The sequence below is a fragment of the Serinus canaria genome, chromosome 3 (genome assembly GCF_022539315.1).
Source record: "Serinus canaria isolate serCan28SL12 chromosome 3, serCan2020, whole genome shotgun sequence".
Classification (NCBI taxonomy): Eukaryota; Metazoa; Chordata; class Aves; order Passeriformes; family Fringillidae; genus Serinus; species Serinus canaria.
The window spans coordinates 90,203,755-90,221,133 of NC_066316.1; the positions used below are offsets into that span (position 1 = coordinate 90,203,755).

The 17,379-nt window shown below is 34.2% G+C and overlaps 2 protein-coding genes across 6 annotated transcripts in view; one reads left to right on the plus strand and one right to left on the minus strand.

Moving 5' to 3' along the window:
- Window positions 1–17,256, plus strand: part of ANGPT2 (angiopoietin 2) — a 44,187-nt gene extending 26,931 nt beyond the window's left edge. For both annotated transcript variants that reach the window (XM_018920122.3, XM_009094774.4), the window contains 5 exons: window positions 1,951–2,078; window positions 8,229–8,330; window positions 8,861–9,027; window positions 12,163–12,293; window positions 13,656–17,256. In XM_018920122.3, coding sequence (XP_018775667.1) covers window positions 1,951–2,078; window positions 8,229–8,330; window positions 8,861–9,027; window positions 12,163–12,293; window positions 13,656–13,816 — 689 coding nt within the window. In that variant the 3' untranslated portion in view covers window positions 13,817–17,256. The remainder of the gene's footprint in view (window positions 1–1,950; window positions 2,079–8,228; window positions 8,331–8,860; window positions 9,028–12,162; window positions 12,294–13,655) is intronic.
- Window positions 1–17,379, minus strand: part of MCPH1 (microcephalin 1) — a 124,063-nt gene that overhangs the window by 62,058 nt on the left and 44,626 nt on the right. Inside the window, exon 13 of one of the 4 annotated variants that reach the window (XM_050972520.1) lies at window positions 12,751–13,057. The exons of the other annotated variants lie outside the window; for them this stretch is intronic. Within the exon in view, the coding sequence (XP_050828477.1) occupies window positions 12,983–13,057 (75 nt within the window). The 3' untranslated portion in view covers window positions 12,751–12,982. Of the gene's footprint in view, window positions 1–12,750; window positions 13,058–17,379 lie in introns of those variants that run through there. 4 annotated transcript variants of the gene reach the window in all.

A 17,379-nucleotide genomic window follows, 5' to 3' on the forward strand; every position in this document is an offset into this window, starting at 1 on the left:
ACATGGTGTTCACTTGTGTGGCAGTATGCACTTACTTGACCATATATCCAGGTGAGACTGCATAGTGTAGGTCTGCGACTTTTCTTCCTGGATCACAGAGACTGTTTCTGCCACCTCTCATTGCTTTATGCACACGGAGTTTATCAAAGAAAGGATGAATTATAGTGGCTACCAAAGGCAAAGGAATAAGCACAGGTATAGTTTTTAGCCCCCAAAATCAGAAAGCACCAGGCCTGGGCAGCAGGTACTCCCACAAGTTCTTCACCAAAGTATCATTGTTCACCCTAAAAATCCCTCAGCCTAGCAAACCTTGTAGGCGATAACCTCACCCCTAAATGCCTGAACACTCTGCAACAGATCATAGTCACCAAGCATAGCTTTCAGATTTATGCAGATTCACGTGCACCATAAAAACCCACACAAACCGTAAACTAAAAGTTATGGCTACACAGGATTTAAACATTCCCTGCCTTGAATTTCATGTCTGATATGGAACTTGGACAGATTAAGAAGCTGTTCTAAAAGACTGTAGAATCTGGCACAGTTGCCTGTAAAGTTCTCAGGGCTGAAAATAGAGAAGCATACAGAACCTCCAAAGAAAGGATTTAAAATTAAATACTGGGAAAAAATGTTTAAAGTTGTCATCAGAACTTAAAAGACGGTGTAGGTGGTCTATGATACATTACTGTAAGGTGGATCACAGAAAAGGAAAAGGGTGTTTGGAACTCCTCACTTTTAGTATTGTCCTATATGTTATTATCATAACATAGGTTGTAACAAAGTAAATTCCAAGTTTTTTGTCTTCATAACTGACGCTATTCCCTTAAATACCAAGGCTGTACATGTTCCTGCTGATGTTATCTGCTATGCTAGTGCACAAATAAGTAAACAAGTCAAAGTCATGTTGGCTACAGCACCATTAAACCCAGAGTGGAAAAAATAATGAGTGTTTGCCAAAAAGACAAAATTAGCAGGGAAAGCTTCTAAGACAGTATGCAAACAATAGAGTGTGGAAAAGCAATTAAAACACTGAATGTGTTATTTTTCTATTTAAGGCAAAGCACTTAAACAGGTAAATAATGAATAAGCAAGCCAAAAAGAACATAATAAGCAACTGTAATATAAGCACATATTTATATGGCACCTAAACCTTTGTAGTAACTGACTGTGATTGTTAGATTAAATTAAAAGGGAAAATACACAGAACCAACCCCAGAAGGATTAAATATGAAATATCAGTCAGCAGGCGAAATGCCAGGAAATTCCAACCTCCACAGTTAATAAAGAACTGAACAAAAAGATGAACCTTAGATTGTTCTGTTGAATAAGAAGGCTTAGACATATGAAAATGTATTTTTTGCACAAATGAATTCCAGAAGGTATGTATCTTTAATGAGTTGGGCCGACCTAAGAAGCTTCAGCTCGGTACATACAAAGTTGTTCCTGCTCAGCACAGGGGCAAAAAAAAAAAGCTTAAAATCTCTTAAGGGTAGTTCCACCAGTCTGTTAAATTATAAAGGGTTTCATAACTCATTTCACAATGTAAGAGTACTGGCTAAAAGTCATTATTAACCTAATAATTTGCTACTTAGGTATGCATATAATAGCAGTTAATGAATGCCTAGGTTTTAATGCATGTAGGAGTCCAGCAAGGGCAATGAGTGGAAGCAGAAACTGTTCAACTGAATGAGATGCAATATCCTGCGTTTTCTCATTTAACATATTAGTAAGTGTTGGCACTTTTCAACCTCTCAAACAACCACAGTCCTATCAGAATGATGTTTTTAAATGATACAAAATAAGTAACATCACACATAATAAGTACCTTGATCTGTCATTTCTTTCAGGACCAGATACATTTTTTGGAACTGCTTTAAGCCATAAATTGATTCTTTGTGACTTTCATTCATCTCCACTTAATGCCTTCAATTTCTATTGTATTTTTAATAGCTAAGAGCAAATTCATTGCCAAAGAGGAGCAAATCAGCTTCAAAGACTGTGCTGAAGCTTTCAAATCTGGACTGACAACAAGTGGAATCTACACTTTAACAGTTTCAAACACTGCACAAGAGAAGAAGGTAGGATGGCTATAAAGAGCTACCTAGCCATGCTGTATGTTTTAAGTTATTTGATCTGGCAAATATGCTATTTTAAAGGCTAGTTAATAGTGAAGTTTACTACTTACCAAGTTTTTTTATAAGCTTTTAATCACTCCTAGATCCGAGTATCTCACAGGAAGAAAAAAGTCCTTCAGGTGAAATCTTGGCTCAGTTGAAATGAATACCATTTTTTTGTGTGCTTCATCATGCAAGAATTTCATTCTTTCATCCACATAATTAATGTAATTAAATCAATAAAGTAGTGTAATTTCTTTAAAAAATCTGTAACTCCAACAGAGTTGCTCTGCATGATCAGCAGACTCCTGTCTCCTTTAAGTTCTTAGTTCCTTCATATGCCCAAGGGCGTCTTCAGGTGGCAAAAGGAGGTAAAGTCATGGGGGGGCATGGAAATCTCATGGATTTATACTCATGAAAGCAAACTAGTAGTACTGGACTCATGAATGGGTTTCAGTTCTTTGTATCACAGAGTTTTAAGGACATTTGTGTAACAATTAGATTAACAATTAGACACTGCCTAACAGAGAGGACTTTTCTGGGAAATACTGCCCTGGAAAACTTTACTACTGATTCATATAAAAGGTGAGTTTGCAGGGGTTTCACTAGATCAGTTTAAATTCCTCTATGGATTTTTTTTCCCTATGTGTTTAACTGAAATGAACTTCAATGTCAATTTAAGTATTAAAGCAGTATGCCATACCTCAGTGGAAAAGACCTTGAGCTAAAAATGGCACTTATTGGATGATACATTGGATGCCTGACAGAGATGCTCCATCTACTGAAGTAAATAAAATGATTTCAGAGAGTATAATTTAGTTGAAACAATCAACAGAATCTGAAAGGGAGAAAAGTCCCTGGTGGATTGTGAGAATAAAGTACCAAAAACCTGGAGCAATCATTTGGAGGAGTGGGGCTCCCATGATAAAGGCACAGCAGGCTGAGGAGGCTAAGGGACATATGAATAAAAAAAAATGCTTAGTATATTTCTAAGACAAACATGAAATAATTTTATTATGTTTTTATTTTCTAATTTCTACTGTAGATATTTCCTTTACCCAAAAATTGAAATATTTTACAGAATTCCTAAGGCTCTACTTTATTGCATCAGAAAAATTAACAGAAAATCTATAAAAAGCAGTGGAAAAAGAGGTGCAATATGGAAAAGTAATTGATAAAGCTCTGACAGAGAAAGCATTTTTTCCCAAGCAAAGGTTTAGAAATGAAGTTCACTGGTGACTAGACTTTGAAGTGCCAAACTTCATTTAGCCTATGCCAGACTGAGATCTTTACACTTATGAAGTTCTCAGCTAAAGGAAACAAGCATTTTGTTTGGGTAAGGTCTATAAAATACAATAGATAAAAACTGTAATTTTTTGTAGATATAATCCAGAGAAATTATTTGCAATCTGCTTCTCTGGAAAAAAAAAAAAAAAAAAAAAGCTGTTTTTTGTTCAGAATAATGTAGTCTAAATGCATCAATTTCACAAGAAAATGAGTTACATAAGATGCAATGAAATGTTTTATTGTACATGAAGCTGAATGGCATTTAAATATCATAGATATCTACAATCACAATGTTAAAAGCTAAAGGAGATGAAAGTTACTGCATCTCCAAAGTAACGGAATGCATCAGTCTTTGTTAGACAACTCAGGAATTATATTCCTTGGATCTCTTACTATGACTTGTCTCAAGCTTTTATCTTCGGTTTTAATTTTACTGTCAAATATACCATACAGACCATGCATATTTTCTAAAAGCAGACACAAGTGCATGACATATTACAGAAGAAAAAATCATCATAAAATTTAACACTTTGTATTTTCAAAAGTAAAAATTTCCTAGACTATAAAATATTAAATGCTTTAATTTAAACATGGAGGCTTACAGGCTTAATGCAAATATCCATTTTGGTAATTTAATACATTAAAAAAAAGTAGTTAAAATGCAATAATTTCACTTAGTATTAAATCAGTCATTTAATAACATTAAAGAATTAAAATCTTATTCTGTCCATTTCAGATAGAAAAAAACAGGTAAGGTTTCACTTACCGCATGACATTGAAAATAAGAGACTAAAAAGTTTTAACCTGATGCTGATTTTTTATACAAATATAAATGCCTAAGAGGAGTTGTCAAGGGAAGTGAAGGTTAGGGACAATCAACATGTTAAACCATTTTCAACTGTTTATGATGTGGATAGCTACTCAGACCAGGAAACAGAGTGACCTTTTTTATTTGCCAAAAGTGCTGCACTGCTGTTTATGTTTTTGTCTTTTCCTCTTGTAACACCTTCTGACCCAACAGGCTTATAAACAACTTCTGTGTAATCTGTAACCGATCCCACATTACTAATTTGTCTCCCATCAGAATCCAATGCTAAGGAATTGCATATGACTACTGAGAGGAAAACAATTATTTAATTCCATTAATATTTTCAAACTTTCCTGTTCTGCAACAGGACAAAAGCTAATTCCTTTCAAAAACACTGAGTAAAAAAGCAAAGGACTGCTGACACGAGCAAAAATGGTAGAGGCAAAACTAGGAAAAGTCAATAGTTTTATGCTTACAGCAACCTCATGAACCAATTAGACTGTAGTTCTTATCTAGTCACATCTCTAGGAGATAGAGATAGCAGAATACAAAACTCATTGGACATAATGACTCCAAAGTGTTCAGACAACAGCTGAAAGTGATGCAAAGGGCACTGCAAAGATGTGGTGACTGCACTTGCTTTGCTACAAAAACTGCAGTGGCTTTTCATCCTGGTAACTCAGCCTGAAAACACTGTGATCTGAAAACACTTATACCCTAAATACCCACTTAGAGTGCTACAGCTGCTAGAACTGTAAGTACTGAAGCATTTCACAGGATACACCAAATACTCCCTGTTCCAATTTGTTGTAACTTGAGAGGCTAATCTCTTTATTCTTTTTGGCATCTGTTTGAAGACTCCTGCTGCCTGCCTAATCTTGAAATCTATTTTTATTAGTTTTATGAAATGTTACATATCTTTCTTTTGAATATAAAACCTAGAATAGGTTGAAAAGTCAGAAGAGTTCTCTTCTAGTAATGGTGTAAAGAGAAAGACTTAGAGTTAATTGACATGAAATTTTTTTGGTGTGGAAAAATTATTGTCCCAAATTTATGTAAACTTCTAAAAATTGTTACAGGTAAGAAAAATCTACATGAGGTTTTTATGGGCATCTCTTCAATTTCTCATTATGTTTTTCAGTTCCTAGTGAGTCGCTTTTTCCTTCGGGAACTAATTTGCAGTAGCCCAGCATTTATCTCAAAGAATCTGTAGTGTCTGTTAAAGCTAGTTGTCTTACCACTCAAAAAATGGATACTACCTGTAACAGGAATATATTATGATAGACATTCACAGTCATTCACTATTTATATTTTAATCTCATTAGAACAAAATAAAGTGCTATTTAAAGGCATTGATTTTTTTCAAAGTATTAATTCCAACTAAATTGAAGTTTAGACAACAGGCATAAAGGAAATTGAACATAACATTCAAAACCATCAATTAACAACTACAATAGCAATATCAGACTGAACCCACAGCTCAAATAAATTAATACATGGCCTCCCACTACATATTTCAGAGAAGGGTGAAACAGTTCTATTGTCCATCTAGCTGCATTCACTGCTCTTTTAAGTGGGGTGAAGCTTCAGAGTCAACAACTTTATCTACAACCTGTGATATTTGATCATTGTTAAATCAGCTTTTTAACTTGTTTTGATGCTTAAAAAAGTATATGCATCTGCTTTAGCCCATTCCTAATATCACTCTTCATAGCCCTCTGTGGAAATTAGTTTTCACATACACATTGCACATAATGAGTTAGCCTTCTAAAACAGATTTATCTTCTCTTACAATACCTTTTCTTCAGCCTTTCCTTTGAAGGGAATTGTTATTTTAACTAAATTAATTTATAAACTATCATCACATTTTTGCCAGTTATTAAACACAGATGTTAGTAAAGCCAAACAAAAAACAGATTTTGAGGTGTAAGGAATTGCATGCATCAGTACAAATTGAGGTTTCAATTAAATTCCATTCACAATACATTCTTTAAAAGGTATCAAATTTTTATCAGTTTCCAACTTCTTTCCTTACTTATTTTATCTTCCCTAAAAATCTCCAACTGAATGTCTTGTGATTTTCTGATGTTCAACAGAGTCTACTTCAAGCTTAAAGTACAGTATCTGCTTTGGATTTCCAATGTACAACAGCCTGTTGAAACACTAAAATATTTGATATTTCAGCTGTAAGAATTTTTTTTCCTTTCAAAGGTCTGATGCCTTTCAACAGTATATATGACACTGCTTGAACTCTGATCTATATAAATACATAGATGAGTAAATAATCTGATCTATATAAACATATAGTTGTGAGTGTATAACATATGTACAATACACATATCCTAAAAGAGTGAACAATATTGAAAGCTTAGTAAGGAGCACACTTCTCAAAATTACACACTTAACACTACCACAGCACAGAAGGAAACTGGCTTCACTGCAGTCATACTTTTTCAATTAATTTCCAGGATGTCTAATAGTTCAAAGAGCTCAAATCTGCTATGTGCTAACACTGATAAGACAGTTTCTTATGGAAGAGGATGAAAAAGACATCACAGCTTTAGTACCACCCAGTCGTGATTTGGGGCAATTATAGGCATATTGTGACAAGCAGCAGTTAGGCAAGAAGTATGACTACTGAGAGAACTGTTAAACAATGAAGGAAACATCCAAATTAATAATGAAATATTTGCCTAGTTTCTTTTAAAATAATTTATTTAATTACAGATGAAATATCCTATTGAATTGTAAGAAGTCAGGTGTTGCCTGTACTACTATAAATGGGAAGACACAACTTCACTTACTGGATGAAAGATCTAGAATACAGATTATAAGTTAATGTAGTTCAATATTCAAACTAGAATTCAAAAATTTTCAAAGACGTGAAGTGATTCTGAAGAAGGCTCTGAACTTCAATATCTTGGCAGAAAGTGGGCAAAAAAAATTAAACTTCCAAATGAGAAAACATTAACTGAGAATTTTCCAAACAGGAATTCTTGTACAAGACATTCAATGTATTTCTTAAAGATAGTATTAGTACTAACATGCAATTTAAAGAGGTACTGACTTCAGTTTGACTTTCATTGTACTGTCTTACACCAGCTTAGCTCCACTGACTTTACACATCTAGTTATAAGTTCTGTTAGTTTTGGAAAAGCAGAATAAGATGCAACAATGTGAAATCCTTTCTCAGGAAAATTTGTACTAGATATTCTCATATTCACAAAATTTTGTTGTTAATTTATCCCCTACTTCTCCCAAACATCACTCCAAAATTCCAATTAATTTTCAAAAGACTTTTTTTCCCATCAGCATCTCTGCAGTATATTGGCACTTTCAGTAATACCTTTCACCTCTGATGCTGAAGTGATTTAATTTGGGAGACCGATAGAGTAAGTCATCTATGAACTTGAATTTTACTGTGCCAGGGATGCACTTATGAGTTCTGTGAACTGCTTATTACATGTCAGTCTTTCCAAATTTTTAGCAATAATTAGGTAAATTCAAAGGTCATTTATGCATATTTGGGAATATCTTATAATTGTTACTTTTTGTTCAAGCATAGATGTTCATTGCAGTCTGTATAATAACATGGCTTTAAGATACAACTTTCAGATAATACACTTAGATTTAACTTTGGGGTCAGACCACTTGCAAAGGCACTGAACAATGACTATAATAATAAAAATATATTTCAGTTTGTTCATTGCCTGAACTTAACAGTATCTATGCTCTGACAAGTCATGAGAAATTTGAATGGATCTCTCACAGAAACAATGGAAAAGTGAAAGGTGTCATTTGTTAAGGTATTCTGTTAAGTATGATATATACAGAGGAGTCACATTTATTTGTGGACAACTACAACTGATTTGTGTGAAAGCTGTGAAAACTTGCATTTTTAGGCTAACTCATATTTTGCACATGACTTGCCACCATATAGCATGATGCAAATTACATGATTTCTGGTTTGTTTTGCTGTGACTGCATGCACTTAGGCTGTTACATGCTTACTTTGGTAGGCCTACTGTGACATGGAAACTGGTGGAGGAGGTTGGACAGTTATTCAGAAACGAGAAGATGGCAGTGTGGACTTCCACCGGACCTGGAAGGAGTATAAGATGGTAAACAATGTTCTCTGAAGCCTTAATATCAGCTGTTATTATTATTTGAAATCTAATATGCTAAATTTATATTAACAGCATCCTTAGAATGTAAGCAACCTTAAAAAGTTCTCTTTGTCCTCAGATGCTCATTTTGAAAATATCAGAGTAGTGTAAGTTGTTTGCCTAAGCAGACTGGCAAGTGTGATGTTTGTTTTCAAAGAGAAACCTAACTTTTTTTTAATCAACTGTTCCATCATATGTCTACATTTTTTGAGTTGTTTATATTTGTGTTTCTAGTGGCAACAGTAGGAACTGCTCCAAATCTACTAAGTAATATTGATTCACAGTTTCAGATTTCCGAGCTTGTACTTGCTGAAATCAACTTTTTGAAACATTACAGATCAGTAATCCCCGTGGACACAGTAAAATTCTTAGTTGACAGGCTGAAAACTATTAAACTTAAAAACTGATAAAGTGATCTTTTCAAACTCAAAGGAAAAAAACCCACCCAAACAAAACTATATTTAAATATACAACTTGAATTACAGGGATTTGGTGATCCTGCTGGGGAGTACTGGCTGGGAAATGAGTTTGTTTCTCAACTGACTAATCAGAAGCGTTATGTTCTTAAAATACAACTGAAAGACTGGGAAGGAAACGAGGCATATTCATTGTACGACCACTTCTCTCTAGCAAGTGAAGAACAAAAATACAGGTAAGCAGAAAAATCAGATCTAATTTAAAAAATGTTCTCATAGTAATCTTTCTAAACTGTGTAGATGCATGGCCTCATTTCATACAAATCATGACTATTTTCCAGCTCACTCAGAAAGTAATGTTTCTTCCATTTTTCATCTCTCACCTAAAAAAATTTCTTTTCCCAGAGGAGAAAATGTCCACTTTACTAGTGCATCCTGAGTGAGTATAAAACACAAGGATGATGAGATAATATGGAATAAGACAGGATACATATGCCAGTATAATGGGTGACAGTGCACAGTCATTAGGACAATAGGAATCTGCCTGCAGTTGCTATTAAATCCTGATTCCCTGCAATAAATACATTTCTGGAAGGTGGATGACTAAGATGAATTATACTGCAAGGATTTTCCTTGTCAGTGGCTTCTAGGAACTTTTCTGTTGTCATAAAGAGCACACTGAAGTGAGGTGGCCTTATCCTTTCATGACCAACTGGCTAAGATTCCCAATAACTCTCCTATCTGTGAAAATGGAGCAAATGTGCATTTCCAATCACCAACTTGTAAATTTAAAGACCAAATTTTAATGGACCTATTATTTATGCTTCAATCCTGAAAATGTAAAGGTTCACAATTTCTTCTAAATTCTTGGTTAAAATAAGAAATAATAGAATTTGAAAATAAATATTTTATATAAATGTAATCATAATATTATATACTTTAAATAGTATCAAAGTATTACAGATTTTGAAACAGTACCAGCCACAGCTGAAATATATGGGCATTTCATAGTTCATTCACCAGGCTCTCTGTAAATGCAATAAATATTGTGATTTATTATAGAAGAAACGAAACACTTCACAATATAACAGATGCTTTGCTATTACATGGTCCATGAAATGTATCTTTGTAAGAATCTTGCAGATTCATGGAGCTTTGGGTGACTGGACAGAAAAATGGTCTACATTTAGATGATTTTCTCCAAGATCCTTAGCAACTATTTGTTGTAAATAAAGTCAACTTGACACCTGAAAGACCTGATGCTCTTATTTCAATTCAGGTCTTATATGCAAACAAAGCAATTCAGAACTATCAGCATCTGCCCCCCCCCTAAAAATGTTAGATCTTAATGCCTTGGTAGTATTTAGTTGTCTCAACTCCAAAGTAAATATTTTTTCATCTGGAAACAGTCAGAATCTACAGCAGATATTTTTTTAAAGTAATGCTTTAAAATACTTAAAAAGGCAACTTCTGCAAAATGGGTGATTACCCTTGTCCATTTACAGTATTAAAAGATAATTACTGAAAACTAAGATGGTAAAAGGAATTTTATTACAATATGCAACCAATCTAGGAATTCATCATAAAATGGAGTGGTTTAAAGAATATATTTAACATTACGAAAAAGAAAAAAGACCAAAGAAAGTATTCAGTTAAGACCATCTGCCATGCTCATCTCTGGCAATGTTCAAGGCCAGGCTGAATGGAGCTTTGAGCAACCTGATCTAGTGGAAGGTGTCCCTGCCCATGGCAAAGGGGTTGGATCTAGATAATCTTTAAGGTCCTTTCCAACTCAAATGATTCTTTGATTCTGTGATCAAAGAATCATTTGAGTTGGAAAGGACCTTACATTACATTAAAAGAGTAATAGATCCATTACATAAAAAGATTCATACATTCTGATTGCTGGGCCATAAAACTGAAATTTTTTCATGTTAAACTGAGATCAGAATGGACTTTGTTTGAATCAAACTTCCTGATCTCAAAGCTGTGACATCAAACCAGGTTGCTCAGAGTTTTTCATTTGGGTCTTGCTAACCTCCCAAGGTTACAACCTACTTGTCTTTCCTCATGGTAGAAAGCTTTCTGATATGCAGTCAGAACATCTCATTCCAATTTCTATCCATTGCCTCTCATCTTCTGTAATACTAAACTGTACCTTTAACAATTTATTAATCACAAATAAATAATACTATGCTTATATTAGACTTCAGATTATATTTGAAGACCCAACCTAGGCTCATACCTTATACTTGTAACCTTTAATATAATTTATGTTAGAAATTGTCTTACATAATTTTGAATTTATCTTAAGAAAAAACAGAAAATCTGTAATGAACTGATCTTTTGAAACCTAAATGGATAAAAATTAATTAATGATATTTTAAAATAGGGAATATAAAACGGGTTAAAATAATCTGTTCAACTACCAAAGACAATTTCTATCATAAGTAGAGAATTATATGCAAGATGAAGAATGACTGGGGGACAAGTTAATTCTCCTCAGACAATCAGATTTCTTCTTTAAACAAATAGAATACCTCTGAGAAGCATGAGCTATTTGATACAGAAATGCAATCACCCAAAAGATACTGTGGGAGCAGAGGGTTCAAGTCCTTCCAATTCAAGGTAACACAGGAATAGCTGTGTAGTTGTCCTGCCCAGTTCAGTGCCCTGTGTCTCTCCCCACTGAGACTGCATTGGCACCCATGCAAGGAGATCCCTAGAGCAGCACCCTCACCGAAAGCTTACCTTGGCAGGGAATTGAAGCAAACTGAAATACCTGTGATGAGCTAACACTGCAATTGATGAACGATGTGAAAAGGATAAGTAACTAGGACAATGGAAAGGGAAATATTGAGAAACTTCTAAAATATCATTTACTACCTCAGAATTAATACTCCTAGTAAGGCTGTCATCTCATATATGCGGGGTTGTAATGTTAAATTGCTGTGTTGTACTAACAGCAAAATAGGAATCAAAAAAGTTTTGTTTTAATGTATAAAACCAAATGTAACAAATGTAATAAAAATAATGGCATGTCCTGTTACACTGAAGTACAACAATGCACTTTTAGTAAATAAATAAATAAATACATGATCTGTATGAAAAATCCTAGAAGTTACTACCTACTTGCTCTCTTTCTCTTCTAACGTGATATGAACAAACACGTGCTCATTAGAATATTGTGCTGACCGTTTCTGTTCATATGAAAACATTGTACTGAAAAACAGCTTACAGCAGCACATTGGCCAGAAGAGAATTAAACTATTTGAACAGGATATTTATTGCAAATTATTCCATCATTATTTTGCAGACATCTTCCATCAACTTCCACGTAATAATTGTTTTTCCATTTTTCACTTCTACAGGATTTACCTTAAAGGACTTACTGGGACAGCGGGCAAAATAAGTAGTATAAGCCAACCAGGAAATGATTTTAGCACAAAGGATGCAGACAATGACAAATGTATTTGCAAATGTTCACAAATGCTAACAGGAGGTACGAATGTTTTTATGTTTCTCGGTCTTCCTATTTTTATTGGCACTGAAATTGTCTAAGAGATAAATAATTTTGACTTAGTAAATTCTGATTATCAAAATGTTCAAAACTCACAGATGGAAATACTAGTATGGTGACCCTAGATGAAGTATTTTACCATTTGACAAAAGTTAGTTAAAATAAAACAAGAGGAGTGAAAACTGGAGGGAAAATAAGTCCTTGAAGTTGAGGTACAAGAAAGTATCTAATTGTGGAACTAATCACAGCAGATTTCTCTTCCAAGGAATGAGGTACATTCAGAGATCAAAATACAGCTCCCTGCAAAAAACCTCTTTCAGAGATTCAGCTGCCAGTGAAATGGCTCCTGATTTTTTAGGTATAAGCCCTTTCCCTAACTACGCAAGAAGAAAAAACCCCAAGAGCTGCTGTGTGCTGCAAGTGCCACAGAAGGGTACAAAAATTTAATTCCTTATTTCAGTGTAGTTATGAAGTGGTAAAGATACGCCACAGATATATCTACCTTTTTCTAATGATTGTTCACTAGTTATATTTGAGTTCTAGGTGGTATTTTTATCTTCAACTACACAAGTACTTCCATATAGTTTGTTCATCTAGAATTCCACATTCTGAAATGTAAACAACTGCTTTGTAAATTTGGCTTCTCTTCCTGTTATCTCTTAAGCAATTGTTCATTTTCCTATAGCACAAGCTCCAAGAAAAAAAGACAGCTTCAGTTTATCCACAAGGATAGTTGGAATACTGCCCTGCAAAACAGAACACACACACTATCACCACCATAACAGAAATATAAAAATATTATTTTATTACTAAAAATAATTTTTTCTTATGACCCACTAAGAAGTCAGGACTATACAGATACAAAGTATATTTGGGCTGTTTTTTTCTCCTTTTCCTTCTTATGATGTTTCAGGAGGTTTTGAACTGAACAGCCCAGAGAACTGAATAATTCCTCTAGAAAGAATTAAGAATTTCACACATTAAATCTGTGAAAAACAGGAGTTTACCAAAGAGTAGATAAAACCAAAGGCAATTCAGTATCATCATAATTAAAGTTGTGTTCTGCCCTCAGACTGTCAGAAATGTTTGATGTAGATAATAAATTGATTGAACACTTTCCCTTCTCAATTTTCAAATACAATGTACTGTGTAAGATTCAGGAATATGGAGTTGATACATAAATACATTTCTTTCCTCAGTTTGGGGCAAGTGCTTTACATCGACACTTCCAAATCATAAGAACAAAAACCTGGGTTTGATTCCTTTCTCATTTCCAGACAACAAAATGACCTTAAATACTATTTTGAGAATGACTTCTGCTGATGTTTGTCTTCTGTCTTGCAGGATGGTGGTTTGACGCATGTGGTCCTTCTAACCTCAATGGAATGTATTATCCATTACGACAGAACAACAACAAGTTTAATGGGATCAAGTGGTACTACTGGAAGGGCTCGGGATACTCTCTCAAAGCTACGACAATGATGATTCGACCAGCAGATTTCTAAATGCTTTGTCATTATGTGAATTATGTATTGTATAGTCTTCAAAGACTTATTTTACCAAGCAACTTGTCTCATTTTTTCAAGCCCAGAAACATGCACTAGTGTTCTGAAGGGGTCAGTTCAGTGCAGTTCCTGAATTGCAATCGCCTTGATCAGCTAAAGCTCCTATTATTCAACCAGACACAACGTTTAAAGCATCAACCTGATATAACAGTGATTTGGCCAAATGACTCAATAAAAAGAACATCCAAGAAAATGTCGGACAACTTAAGGACTCTGTTTTACTGATCATTTATGTTATGTATGTGTTAGTAAATAACTGGAACTGTGAAAAAAACCCTAAAATAGTTTTAGGAATATGCATTTCACCTCACCACTGAACTTTAAACATTAATATAAAACACTTAGCTAGTTCTAGCTTAGTTCTAGCTAGATCTAGAACTATTTATCTTTTTGTGTCATGTGTGCCCTATATGTACATAAAAAACCCAAACTTTTCTGTAATTAGCTCAATCCTATAGTTAGGGAATACATTCTTTTCCCCCATAGTCTCCTAGACAACTTTTTACACTTATTTGAGGATTTTTTCCAGTAGCCTGTATGACTATATTTAACAGAGGACAAATAGCATTTAAATAGTTTGCATTTATTCTTGGGAAACATCATTTACAAAAGTCATCATTTTTTCAGTCTGTTTCAGTCACTGTCTTTAAATTACAAAAAATCCATACGAATTACAATATAGCATGTATTCCTATACATTTTTATCAAGATTGCACTTTTTTTTTTCTTCCCTTGTCATTTACCTGTAAAATAACTGACCAGTATTTTGGAAACCGAGACAATGGCATTAACACCAGATGTCTGGTTGTCTTTGACAATCATGTATCAGCTGGTGATGTAATATAACTATATGTTTTGTAAAAAAAACCTGACTGAAAAACATATGCATGTTCTTTGATACAATTGAATCTATGCTTATGACTTAAGATACAAATTACTGCATTTTAAGAACAGGAAGAAAAATAATCTGAAAATTATCTAAGGTCACACTATGGGTTTTTTTCAGTAAGGTTAGGATTTCTCCCTAAAAATTCTCTGTAGGTAGGCCCTCAATGTACACCACAATGTGAATAAATTACTCTACTGGGTGATCTTTTTTCCCTCATTTTATTACTATATGCTTTAAAATTGCAAATCAGATTGAGAAGATATTTCCTCATACATCACAATAATTTAGTGGAGGAAATTTTTTAAATTTTCTCCAAATTAGGTTTAGTTTTTAATTCTCATGCTTATTCTCTGTCTAATATTTTGTAAAACTTTGATTTCAGCAGATGACAGAATTAGTTACAATGCAAGAACTTAACCCAAAACAAAACAAAAACCCCAGACATATTTCTGGAAGCTAACTTAACAGAGGGTGTTGTAAGGCTAACAAGGCTTGTGAAAGGTCGAGAAAAAATATTGTACAAGGAGGGGTGAGGCATCTGGGGTTGTTTAGATGGAGAAGAGGAGGCTCAGGGGGGACCTCATCACTCCCTACAATCACCTGAAAGGAGGTTGTATTGAGGTGGAGTTTGACCTCTCTTCTACACTGCTGGCAGTGACAGGCCCAGAAGAAAAGGCCTTAAGATGAGACAGGGCAGATTCAGATTAGATATTAGAAGAAAAATTTCAGTGTTACAGTGGTCAGGCATTGGAACAGAGAGGTCATGGAGTCATTATCCCTAGAGGTGTTCAAGAGGCATCTGGATCTGGTGGATGATGCTATTTACAGGTTACAGTGGAAGTGCTGGGTGGACAGTTGGACTGGATGATCCTGTAGGTCTCCCAAGCTTGATTCTATGTTTCTATTTTGAAAATAGCAAATGATTTTGAGAAAGATTGAATAAATCTCTCCATTTTATACTGACAATCATTAAAGCTGCTGTCAGAGTACCCCACCACTCACACCACCACCATTCTTCTTCACTGAAAATGTGTCATCATTTCTAACTGTAGCAGAGACAAAAATATTTCTAATATTATTTCACGATCTGATTTTATATAAACCTAAAGAATGTAAATTAATAGTCACTGTCTGAAGAGTTCCATAAAATAATCTCTATGTATTTGAAATTACTGTTAAGTATTTTATTATTTTTTATAGAAAACTTGCAAGGAAATCCCAAACTCAAAAAACCCACAAAACTTCCCAAAATTGCTTTCATGAATTTTCAAGAAATGTCTTAGAGAGAATTCTAGAAAGTCATTACACTAGTAGAGGGGCCACACATACCAACAAGCACCTAGCATACCAAGAGCTGCTAAGAGCCGTTGTTTTTCAGCCTAGAGCAGAGAAAGGGGAAGGGAGACCTTAATGGTGCCTGATTGAGGGCAAAGGGAAGACAAAGTCAGAACCTTTTTGGAGGTGTTCTGCTATGAGATAAGAGACAGGGACAACAGGCAATAAATACAATTTGTAATTGGGGAAAATTAATCTTCCTTTTCATTTATTCATTTATTACCAGAAGGGTGGATTGGACAAGTCCCTTGGAGCACAGTGTTGAACTAGACAACCTGCAGAGGTCCCTGCTAATCTAAAATACTTTATGATCTATGAAATTTAATAGAAATGTTGAGTCTACATTACTGCATTTGCTGTGTTGGTACATTTAATCAGACAACTAAAGAAAATACTTCCAATATTTGAGAGAGTAAGCATATCCACACCAGTAATAAAAGGAAAGAGAAAAAAAGCCAACAAAACAAACAAACAAAAATCCTCCAAAATGTTCTTAAAAACCATGATGGCATCTGAATGTTCAACCTGGCAAAGAAAAGCAGTGCTAACTTCTGGTTGACAATAACTTTATTTTAGTAAGAAAACCCTGTATGACTAAAATAATTTAATATTGCATGGCTAGTTTTGATTTGTTGAAAAAAGTTTATAAAATTTGAGGCTTTCTGATGACTGTTCTGGGAAAGTGATCAAAAATACTGATGTAGACATTGAATGGATCAATTGTTTGAAGAGACTTCATTTTGAGGGATAAGGGATCAATTTATCAACACAAATGTAACATTTTAGAGAGAATATGTCTTTAAATGACATATCATCTAAAGCAGATTGCATGGCTTGAGCACCAAACACCAAAGTGAAGGAACAGGAGGACATGTCAGAAGGCAGGCAATAATAGGAAACAGAAGGCTGCAAAAACTGCTTTTGACTTGGTACAGACAAGTAAAAACATAACAGCAAGATAACTCCTACTTTTAATTCCTTTCTGTAATCAAATAAACAGTATGTGAAACTAGAATGTACTTCCATTTTCTCTAAGTACTTTGTAGAAAGCATGAAAGAAACAAGGGAAAAAACCCAAATAAAACCACATGAATAAATGTGTTTATTCAAATAATAACCACAGCTTCAAAAAAAAAAAAAAAAAAGGCACCTGTTACAGTAAGAAATTAGAGAATTAGAGTAACTAAATAAGGAATAGTGGTGGAAATACTGCCTTGGACTTCAACTTTGTTCCTTTGCAAGAACAGCACATTGTAAAAAGAAGTGATTCAGGTTCTCA